Consider the following 11,016-nt stretch of genomic DNA (forward strand, 5'->3'; position numbering starts at 1 on the left):
TTTTCAACTTCAATCACCTAAGTAATGACCACATGGGGAAAAAAATTGCACGTGTCAAGCAGGGGCATGTGTAGCCCACCTAGGAGATTTGAATAATCAAAAGATTTGGACTCATAACAAGCTCATTATTACAAATATCTATCTTGAGCTGTTTTGCCTGGATGAGAATTGCGTCTGTGAGCATGTGCGTCTAAGCCCATTTAAAGGACAGATTGCCTAATATAGATTGAATGTGTGCATGTGAAAGACCAAAAACCAGTATAAGGGTCCTGCTTATCCTCTCAACTGGATTGCGTTAATCTACTAATTGAGAGCCATTTACATAACTGCTTCAGTGCAGCTGCAGTTAAGCAATTACTGACCCCATTTCATTTGTTTCCCACCCTGTGTTATCTACTTTCATTTCCAGACTTGAACTTTAATCTCAGTCTTTCCCCTGAGTCCTTCTCTTTACAAGTCCTTTTAGTGTCTGCTTGCTTTCCCCCTTTGCCTGGGCGCCCCTCTTCTGAACTTTAATGTTTTCCTTTCCCAGTGTGCCTGATGGCAAGTTGCTCTGTATGTGTGCAAGAAGCTACACTACAAACGATCAGTAACTTCTGTTTGGGCTCAATCAACATGCTGTTGTCAGAGAATAAAACTTGCAGTAAATGTTACACTCAAATGATAGATTTAGAGGCAGGTTTTTACAATAAACCTTTAAGGAAATCAGATCTTATAGTTATACTTTTTTAAACTATCCTATACTTTTGTAAAATAATGATAATAATTTTAAATTCTTATGATTTTAGCGTATTATAGCCTAATTATTTTAGCGTATTATAGCCTATTCCCAGAGTCAATGTGATGCCCTCAGAGCCCCCCCCCCCCCCCCCCCCCCCCCCCCCCCCCCCTAATTTCATTGACCAAAAATCATATAAGCTATTTCTTTATGACATTTATCTAAACAATAGTGAAAAACAATAAAAATAGAATGCAGAATTATAGCTTATTATATAATATTGTACCTTATATCCGATATGTTGAAGATAAAAAAAAAACAAAGAAAAGACAAAAAAGCACAATGACAGATTCAATTTGAAATGTTTTAAATAGTTTAGTACGACTGTCTTGAAGGAAAATAGTAAACGTGTGAATGAAAAGCGACCGTTTGCGAATGAAAACAACATATCATGTGCTGCCATCTCCTGGTGGTGAGATGATAATACATAGCGAACAGGAAAAAGACATCGAATAATGATTTACAAAAAGAGAGCAGACGCTTAACGAAGCATACAGCTAAATTATGGACGCATCTTTTATAACTTTGAGCATTTAAATTGATGTAAAATTCGTTTTAAACGGCTATAAATGTCTCTGAAATAACTTACCTGTATTAAATAAATCTTTCGACGGTCGATTGTTTTTGACTGACACATCATTTGAACGTTCTACTTTTTCAGCCAATCAAAACGCTTTAATAAACCCGAGTCTTCATCTTTATCCAATCACAACACAGAGAATAAGAAGTGGGCGTGAACATCAGCCGAAGCAGCTGGCAGACTTTCCTGTGCTTCGTGTATGTTTGTGTGTTTGTGTGCTGGGAGTTTGACCACTTAAAGGTAGCGGACAGGCAGATTTTTTTTTTTTTTTTTTACAAAAGCGAAAGTGAAGAATGACTTGGGACACCGAATAGCGAAGAAAGTGATATACTGCAGCTTTGTTTTCAGCAGAAGGATTACAAATAAACTGGCGCTCTTCTCCTAAAGGTGAGCGGACAATAGTAGTTAAAACATGACAAGTTAGCATTAGCAACAAAACCACCTGCTATTTCAGCTACCTGCCACATCTACCACTGTGTTTCATATGTAATTTAGAGAAGACACTGTGACACCGTGTACACACTGTATTGTATTTGTGTAAAATGGTAGCATATGCATGTCCAGTCCACCGGTTCAGTCGGTGTCATTGGAGCTGCTTCTCTCTAGCAGAGAGGGGGCTTCCCTAAATTCCAGCTGGACACATCACGTTTCCAGTCAGGGCACTTGAAGGATGTCACCTTCTCAATATAGCTGCACAGGGCGCACCTGATGACACTTAAAATAGACTGCATGAGACAACATGGTTTGTTTGCTGTCACAGGATACTAAATGTTTACAAAATGCTTTTAGGAGATATCTTTTGTTGTTGTTGTGTGGTTGTTTGTAATAACAAACCTTTGGTGGCAGCATGAAGCCTGAAAGTGTTGGCTTTTTTAATGGTATGTCTTGTTCCCAGTGGATAACATTGACAGACTTTGTTGGTTTTATCCAATGAGATAAAGCTTATTATTTTGACTCTCAGTCTTACATTATACAGATTGGCATCTCTCTGTATTAATGTGATATTTACATACTAAATATCATGACACTATGCTGTATTTTTTTTTTATTCCACCAACCCTTAGGTTTTACAGAAGACTCACAAGAGTCTCAGTGAATTGTGTTTGTGTACTCTGGACTTATTAGATGGTCCTGTAATAGTTGAGTAAATGGAGACGTGTTGACATTAAAAGAGAAAGCGTCCTTTCAGAACAGCTGTTACTCCTCCACAGGTGTTGCCTTTCTTTCACTGTCACTTCCTTCTCCTTCATACCCTTCACATTGTCAGCTGTTTCTCCATGAACAGGTGCTTACCACATGATGTAAATCTGTTGTTTTCAAATACTCTGAAACATATTTGTGTTTGTGAATACACCCTGGTGAGGTTTCTGACTGCCTAATGTTTTTATTTTCAGCCATGGAACCACCACCGACCGGTACCTCATCCACCCCAAGACTCAGCCTCTCATCCCTGCGGACAGGCCCTTCCTCTTCAAGCTCATCTGCTACCACAACCACACCATCTTCAGACCGGCCTAAGCCTAAACTGTCCATGCCAACATCTCCAACCACACCGTCATCTTCTCCCTCTACTGCGTCCTCTCAGGCTTCTCCCAGTCTTTCCCGCTCCTCCTCCCTCTCCACACCGCCTGCCTCCCCTCTCCGCCTGCCAATTAGAAGCCCCTCTCAGGTGGGCAGATCTCAGCTCAATGCAGCCTCAACGGCAAATCCCCCATCTGGAGCCAATGCCTCAGCTCCACAGCCTCCCACCACACCTGAACCAGGTGAGATAAAACTCTGACATTTGACCTTTTACGCTTTTAATTTGCAAAACAAAATCTTGACAGAACCATTTCACCTCCTTCTTCTCCAGCTATCAGTGCAGTCAACACTCCCAGTGTGCAGTATGAGGTGTTATGTCTCCATGACAACTGCAGACATTTACCACAACATGTAAAGCAGCCTCTCCCATTTTGCTGACCTGAGGAGAAAAGCCTGTCTTACCTCTATCTTTTCAACTCTGCTTAGTTCTCAGCCAAAATCCTGTGTGTGAAGTTCACATAACAGGAAACCCTCCAGCTCCTCTGAGAATATCAAATTTTAATTTACTGCATGGCTTGGCATGGCAGCGAGGTCTAGATATGTAAATATGGTGTATTACTGGAAAGTGTGAAATCTAACACCTCAGTCATTTCATTTGGACCACAGTTTTTCCATCAGACCTAGCACTGTTAAAAATACACTGTGATGAGGCTTGTGTCTATTTGTCTAGAATTGAACAGATAATATAATGTAGCTAATGAAAGTAAAAAGAGGAGACAGGCTGCATCATTATGTAAGAGTGTGTGTGTGTGTGTGTGTGTGTGTGTGTGTGTGTGTGTGTGTGTGTGTGTGTAGCATCAGGGAAGCTAGCAGCTGCTGTTGACTGCCCTAAACAAATATTTAAGGGCTCAGGCGGTGGGTCGGGTTTTGAACAGCAGACCAGGAGGATTGTGGGACATCTGATGGAAGTTACCGGATCCCATCACATTTTCTTTTGCTTCCCGAGACAGACAGGCAGTATCACTTACAGCTTGTGGGCGTTTTGAATCTTGGAAGTTGTTTGTTTCAGCCCCCATCTTCTTCTGAGTATCACACAGATTACCACTCATTAGATGCAGATTCCATGTGACAGCTCCTGCTTCAGAGAGGCACTGAGGTTTCAGAGTAGCAGAAGTCATCATCTCAAAGAAGATGATAATTAAACCAACAGGTTTCAGTGGGACAGTTTTATGAGGGCAGGAGCTGTTTCTGGAAGGATCTGATTCGTGCTCACACTCTAAGATCACTCGTGTTACTGACTGCCACAGTGCTGATGGGTTGTCTGAAATGGAAGGTTTCCATATTTCTGTTCCTGTTTATCTGGAGCATGCGTGCAGAGTATTTTAAAACCAAAGTTGAGTAGAAAAAAAACTACGATTATATTTATGATACTCAAAGAAGTTGAAGTTAACCCAGTTTATTTTAGAGAAATAATTTCTCAATTCCCAGCTTATAGGCTTGTAAAATAAGATAAGTTTTATGTGGACACATAAAAATTGAAAGAGCACGCTCAGCGGTTTCAGGTCCTGTAAATCAGGGTAAGCTAAATATTTTGCTGACACGGTACTGTGTCAGGATTAGACAGCTGGGTTGGTAAGACAACACATTTGAGTGTGTGTGTGTTGGAAACATGCTTGTCAATTACAGTCGTAGATAGGACTAACGATATAAAGCATTTTCGTGTTCAGTTCGTGTTCATGTTTTTGTCTAAAGCTGCAACTAACGATTATTTTCATGTTCAATTATTATTTTCAATCTACCAATTATTTTCTAGGTTAATTGATTAATTGTTTTGTCTATAAAATGTCAGAAACTGCACAAAATGCCCACTATCATTTCCTAAAGATCATGGTGATGTCTTCAAATGTGTTGTTTTGTCCGGCCAGTAGTCCAAAATCAAGACATATAGTGTATTATCATGTATGACACAGAAAAGCTTCAAATTTCCACATTTGACAAAGCTGCAACAACTGAATATTTGTCATTTTAGCTGGAAAAAATGACAAAATCAATAATTCGCTTATCAAAATAGTTACCGATTTATTTTCTGTCAATCAACTAATTGTTGCAGCTCTATTTATGTCCCACAAGTTATTCTAAGTTATCCCCCCATTTAAAGAAGAGATACATGCATAAATCATAAACAGCCACAAAATTTACCCAAGAAGGTGTTTTGTTTGAAATGATTTTATTATGGGTTTGTTGTATAATGTGTACCTAGTTTTTTATTTATTTATTTTCTGTTTCCATCAGAAGAGCCAGAGGAAGAGGTCAGTTTTGAGGATCTGGAGTACAAAGCAAAGTCAGGAGATGCTAAATCACAAACCAAGGTCAGTGTCAAAGAGCACCTTGCAAATACTATTGACTTTAATGACCATATGGTGGGGGACAGAAGAGATCAGCCAACTAATGATAAATGTTATTTTAGAGTGACATATTGGTGGGAAGGACAGGCCATGAGTCAACTAATTCAGTAATGCTTGCCCTGCAAGTCCAAGTGCATCTTGAGTGTCTATGTGTGTGTCCAGATGGGACGTTACTTCCTGGCGCTGGCAGAAGAAAGAGATGAGGAGCTGAACAACTGCACAGCGGTCACTTGGCTGGTCCAGGCTGCTAAACAGGGCCGCAAGGACGCCCTCAAGCTGCTGCAGCAATGCTTAGCCTCCAGAAAAGGTACCAAAAAGTTTCGCACTTCTACCCTCAATCTACAGGTATTAAATCATTGGTTTGATGTTATGAATCAAACCCCCTTCAACTGATGCTCAATATAGATTGCAATCATCACTGTGCAGATGTCTTTTTGTTTTTCAGGCATCACTCTGGAGAACTTTGAAGAGGTGAAGAAGTTGTGTACAGAAACACGGTTTGAGAGAGGAGTTCGGAAAGCGGCTCTGCTCATGTACTGGAAATTGAACCCAGAGAGGAAGAAGTCAGTGGCCGTTTCTGAGATGCTAGAGAACGTCGAACACGTCGCCACAGAGCCAGGTATCATTTAACATGCTGACACTGCACGGTTTTTTATGTTTTTAATAAAAAATAAAATAAAAGAAGTTTAACATAAATGAATAAAAAAAGAAGTTCAAACATGTTAAGAGAATGTTTGTTCTTCTGTTTCTCCTCCATCTAAAGGCAAACCAGTCTCCCCGGGCCCACTTAACAGCTCTGCCAAAAAACAGAGGAGAGTCTTGGAGACGATGGTCACCAGCGAGTGTATGTGTGATCCAAAACATGACTTCTATTTGTGAAAAGTTTTTAATACACATGGTAGAAAAATCTTCACTAAAAGTACTGCTTATGTACAATTTGTAATTTATCCCCATTTTTTGCCATGCCTTTATTCAATCACTTTTTAACAGATGACATTATAGCTACAATAAACATTATATTTCGCTCGTAAATTAACCTACAAGATGTGTCCTCTGTTTGTCTTTGTAGCCAGTTCTTATGTCGGTCTTGACGATTTTGTTGAGATGACGAAGAAGTACGCTCAGGGTATCGCACCGTCAACAGTCATGGCTGCTGCAGGAGGCACTGACGACGACGATGACGATGATGACGTAGTTGTGAAACATCCAGATGAACTGCCCCTGCACCAAAAGGTGGGAAGTTCTCAGACTTTGTATGTCATTATTTCCTCTGCATTTTATGTCTTTTATTGGACGGTGACAGTAAAGAGGTGATGAGCAGAGAGATGGGGAACAATATGCAACCAAGATCCCGAAAATGTGGAAATTGGGGCTCACGGTTGGCGCATTAACCCCCAGGTCACCAGAGTGCCCCTATTTTATCTTTTTTTTATCATGTTCTTTGTCTCTTATTAATCCCATGATGTATAATGTCAGTCTTTCAATTTTCTGTCCCACCTGCACCTGTACTTATACCACATATCTTTGAAGTAGCATCTTTCTGTCAGTCTGTTGGATCAAACACACATGAGATGCATAGTTTGTCCTCGTCAGCTGGAATCTGTATGCGTGCCTGATGACTGACATGTTTGAAAAATGAGAGCCGACCAACAGCAGTGCCCAAACATTAGCTGAAGAGTTATATGTTAATTGTTGTCATAGCAAGTAGTTGCCCACATTTAACAAGAGTCTTATTTACATACCAAACATAATGTAAATAGCCCTGCTGTCAGCCACTTTAGATCATGTAATTTCTGTGTAATTTTTTACAGTTTGGGGTCAGTATATTTTCAGTCTTTATCTAGGCTTACACAAAATTAGCTTGTCATAAGTGATGCTATTTGTGGTATTTAGATCATGTCGCTATTTTGATTGTATTGATTGCACACTGCTGCTAATCTGTCACTCTCAAATGAGAATTTCAATCTTTGCTGAGAATGTGTGGAAGAAGCACTTTTCTGTGGTAGGAGTGATATATAGTGCCATAGGGACAGGGATTACCAAACGCTCTTCTTATATAATCAGATTTTTGGGCCTCGGTGATGTTTTGACCCTTCTTCTTCATTTGCTTCCACCAGCTGCTGAAGTTCCCATTGTACGCTCTGCTGGAGATCAAGGAGCACCTCATCGACTGGGCGTCGCGAGCTGGCATGCAGTGGCTCAGTGCCCTGATCCCCACGCACCATGTCAATGCACTCATCTTCTTTTTCATTATCTCCAACCTCACCATTGAGTTCTTCATCTTCCTCATCCCTTTGCTGGTTTTCTACCTCTCATTCTTCTCCATGGTCATCTGCACACTGCGCGTTTTCCAGGTTGGTGACTTCTTCTTCTGCTATTAAATGCACATTTAATAGTAGCAAATTTGTGCATTTAATAGTAAACTAAATGCACATTTTGTATAGAGCTCAGTTACAGATAATATTTATTCTCACAACCATGTAAAAGTACGCTTTTTGTTTTGCCGAAAGACCTGCTGGAAATGTGGACCAGAAGGCCACTTATCAACAAGACAGAAATTAACGAGTATCTTTTTCTACAGAATTCAAAAGCGTGGGAAAATTTCCGGGCTCTGACAGACCTGCTGACTCACTTTGAACCTGGTCTTGATCTGGAGCAGGCTGAGACCAACTTTGGATGGACACACCTGGAGCCCTATCTGTAAGCATGCCTCTATTTACCTTCATCTATGTGTAAACATCCATTTCTTCGCTCAGTTGACCACTTTTGTGATTTTTATTCTGTTGCGTTTGCAAATGTTGAATTTAGTGTCGTTCAGGTTTTACTAGTTTGACTACAAAATCATTTTATCATTGTCACGTAGATGCATTCATTAAGTTTTTGCTTGGTTCAGGCAGGTTTTTAGTTTTTGTTGGTAATGATAAAGTAACTAATAATTTTACTTATAATTTCCCAGACAGGATGAATTAAGCTTTTAATCTAATTCCTTTAACCTAATCATTAATAAACAATCATTTATATGTACACAAGATGGAAAAAATAACATTTGTAAAAGTGAAGAATTAACCTCAAAATAAACAATAAAACTAAAGTTTTAAGACATGTTTGTAAAATTGTCTAAATGCTTGTGCAGAAAAATGATCAAATCCTGTTTCTTTTCTAAGGTACTTCCTGCTCTCAGTGATCTTTGTGGTTTTCTCCTTCCCCGTGGCCGACAAGTCCTGGATCCCCTGCTCGGAGCTGGCCACCATAGCTCTCTTCTTCACCGTCACCGCCTTCCTCAGCCTTCATGCCTCTGCTCAGCTCTTTGCTCGTAAAGCGCTCCTCACAGAAGTCCTCTCTGGGGCCTGCTCCCTCGCTTACCTCCTGCCAGACTCCCTCTGGTTCCTCAAGATCTTTGGGAAGACGTTCATCACCGTGCCTCTTGGGGACATAGTGGTGTTAAACCTGGGGGTGCCTTGTCTTCTATACGGCCACCTTTTCTATCTGCTGTTCCGTATGGCCCAGCTGAGAGGCTTCAAGGGTACCTACCTGTGCCTGGTGCCGTACCTGGTTTGTTTCACTTGGTGCGAGCTCTGTTTAGTGTTCCTTAATAACGCCTCCGCAATAGGACTCATTCGCACCTGCGTTGGCTACTTCCTCTTCCTGTTCGCCCTACCTGTTCTCTCACTGGGCATGGCTGCAATGCTCATGGTCCAGTTACTGCAGTGGTTCCTCGCTCTGGAAGTAATTAAGATGGTGGTCACACTGACTATTTGTTTTGTGCCAGTAGTCCTGAGGCTTTGGACCCGCTTCAGTCTCAACCCCATCGTGGTTTTTCGGTCATTGTCCAGGAGTAGCATCGTCAAGCTCATCCTGGTTTGGCTCAGTGCAGTGGTACTCTTCTGCTGGATGTATGTCTACAGGTCTGAAGGCATGAAGGTGTATAACTCCACCCTGACGTGGCCTGAGTACAGCAACCTCTGCGGCCCACAGGCCTGGAGAGAGGCTAACATGGCCCAAACCCAGATTCTGTGTTCCCATCTCGAAGGTCATCGTGTCACCTGGACTGGACGCTTCAAATACGTCCGTGTGACGGACATTGAGAACGGGCCACAGTCGGTTATCAACCTGCTGCCTGTATTTGTAGGGAACTGGATGCGCTGTCTTTACGGTGAGCCGTATCCTTTGTGTGACGAGGTGAAGAATGTCACAGCGGAGCCTCAACCCCTGCCTGCCCCGGCGCCTCCCCGAGAAGATCCACTCTGTAAACTTAAAAAACTAGCCAAGCACGAATGCCACATCAAACGCTTTGATCGATACAAATTTGAAGTCACAATGGGCATGCCGCTGGAGAGGAAGACCAAGAACGGGACGATCATAGAGGACGAAGATGCGACTAAGGACATTGTCCTGCGGGCGAGCAACGAGTTCAAGTTTGTGCTTTTAAAGTTGAACACAGGAAGCCTGGTGGAGTTCAGTACTATTCTGGAGGGACGTTTAGGCTCAAAGTGGCCCGTGTTTGAACTGAAAGCCATTCACTGCATCTCGTGCGGCGATACCCTCGTTCAAAGCCGCAGACAGTACAAGATTGAACACGACTGGAGGCGCACGGCTCAGAACGCCCTGCAGTTTGGCTTTGACTTCTTCTTCAACCCCTTCCTGACCGCTCAGCTCGAGCAACACCCCGAAACAGAGACTGAAACAGAGATTGCGACACAGGAGGAGGAATAGACAGAGACAGAGTCAACAAGCACACTCGTACAAGACATGAAATGTCTTAACATGCTGTTAAGATGTGTGATAATGATAATAGAACCTTCACTTGAAGAACATCGATTGTACTCAACTACTCTTAACAGAATCTAATAGTAAAATTGGCAAATTACTTGTCAATACTGTTAGAGGACAGATATTTAGTGTTTCATTGGTCCTGTTGTAAATCTGAACATGAGCAAGTGTGTGTTTGCATTCTTGTAACTGTTGAGCCAAAATGTGAGAATACATAATATAATTAAATTAAGTTTAAAAGGAGGAGAAACACAAGGTAGTAAGGTTTTTAGATTAAGTTTACAATTTATTGATTAACACTAAAAGAAGAAACACACAATCTCCTCAGCTGTGGTCAGCTGTGCATTTGTTGTAAACATTTCATCACCGTACAAACACTATCTTTCGTATCCAATTTTATGTATGTTTGTCAGTATCATGACACATTTTTGTGGTCAAAATCATCAGTATTTACATTTTACAGTTTGATTATTGGACTGTACTCTCACTACATTTGTTGTCTGTGTCCCACAAAGAAGTATGAAAGGAGAGGTTAGATCATTTATTTTAAACAAAAGGTTGCAAGTATGAAGTCAATTTGTAAGCTTTAATTATTTAATATTATACAGTATAAGTCCAGTATGTCCATTTTGGAGTGGTTGGTATTGGAAATGATCTTCAAGTGCCTTATAAAACTTAGTCTCACTTTAAAGATAATTTGGGAGAAAATACTAAATTGTGTCTGCAGTCATTTACCTTTCTCCTCCCTCACTCGTCTTCATGCCTGCTGTGCAGGGATTTAATATATTGAACATTTTCAGTCCCTGAGTGATGATGTGTTTTAAGTTAGGATGTCACTACTGTTTTCTATTCTGTGACCCATAAATATGATGAAAACATTTGTTTGTTGCAGTTTTTATTTTAACAATAATTGCATTTTATCAGTTCAGATCAGCACATTTTGAGATTTGAATCAAGCATTA

At 40.9% G+C, this 11,016-nt stretch overlaps 1 protein-coding gene across 2 annotated transcripts; it reads left to right on the forward strand.

The window, feature by feature from the left end:
* Window positions 1-1,521: 1,521 nt before the first annotated feature.
* wfs1b (Wolfram syndrome 1b (wolframin)) lies at window positions 1,522-10,932 on the forward strand. Of its 2 annotated transcripts, none has more exons than XM_067599309.1 (10): window positions 1,522-1,745; window positions 2,753-3,121; window positions 5,172-5,248; window positions 5,447-5,591; window positions 5,730-5,903; window positions 6,048-6,128; window positions 6,354-6,517; window positions 7,402-7,638; window positions 7,866-7,984; window positions 8,449-10,932. In XM_067599309.1, the coding sequence occupies exons 2-10, from the start codon at window positions 2,755-2,757 to the stop codon at window positions 9,995-9,997; spliced, it is 2,913 nt and encodes a 970-aa protein (XP_067455410.1). In that variant the 5' UTR covers window positions 1,522-1,745; window positions 2,753-2,754; the 3' UTR covers window positions 9,998-10,932. The 2 variants fall into 2 exon arrangements, with proteins under 2 accessions (XP_067455410.1, XP_067455411.1); XM_067599310.1 differs by lacking the exon at window positions 1,522-1,745 and adding an exon at window positions 2,575-2,643.
* The last annotated feature ends 84 nt before the right edge of the window (window positions 10,933-11,016 follow it).

The sequence above is a fragment of the Thunnus thynnus genome, chromosome 9, assembly GCF_963924715.1.
Source record: "Thunnus thynnus chromosome 9, fThuThy2.1, whole genome shotgun sequence".
NCBI classification, from domain to species: domain Eukaryota; kingdom Metazoa; phylum Chordata; class Actinopteri; order Scombriformes; family Scombridae; genus Thunnus; species Thunnus thynnus.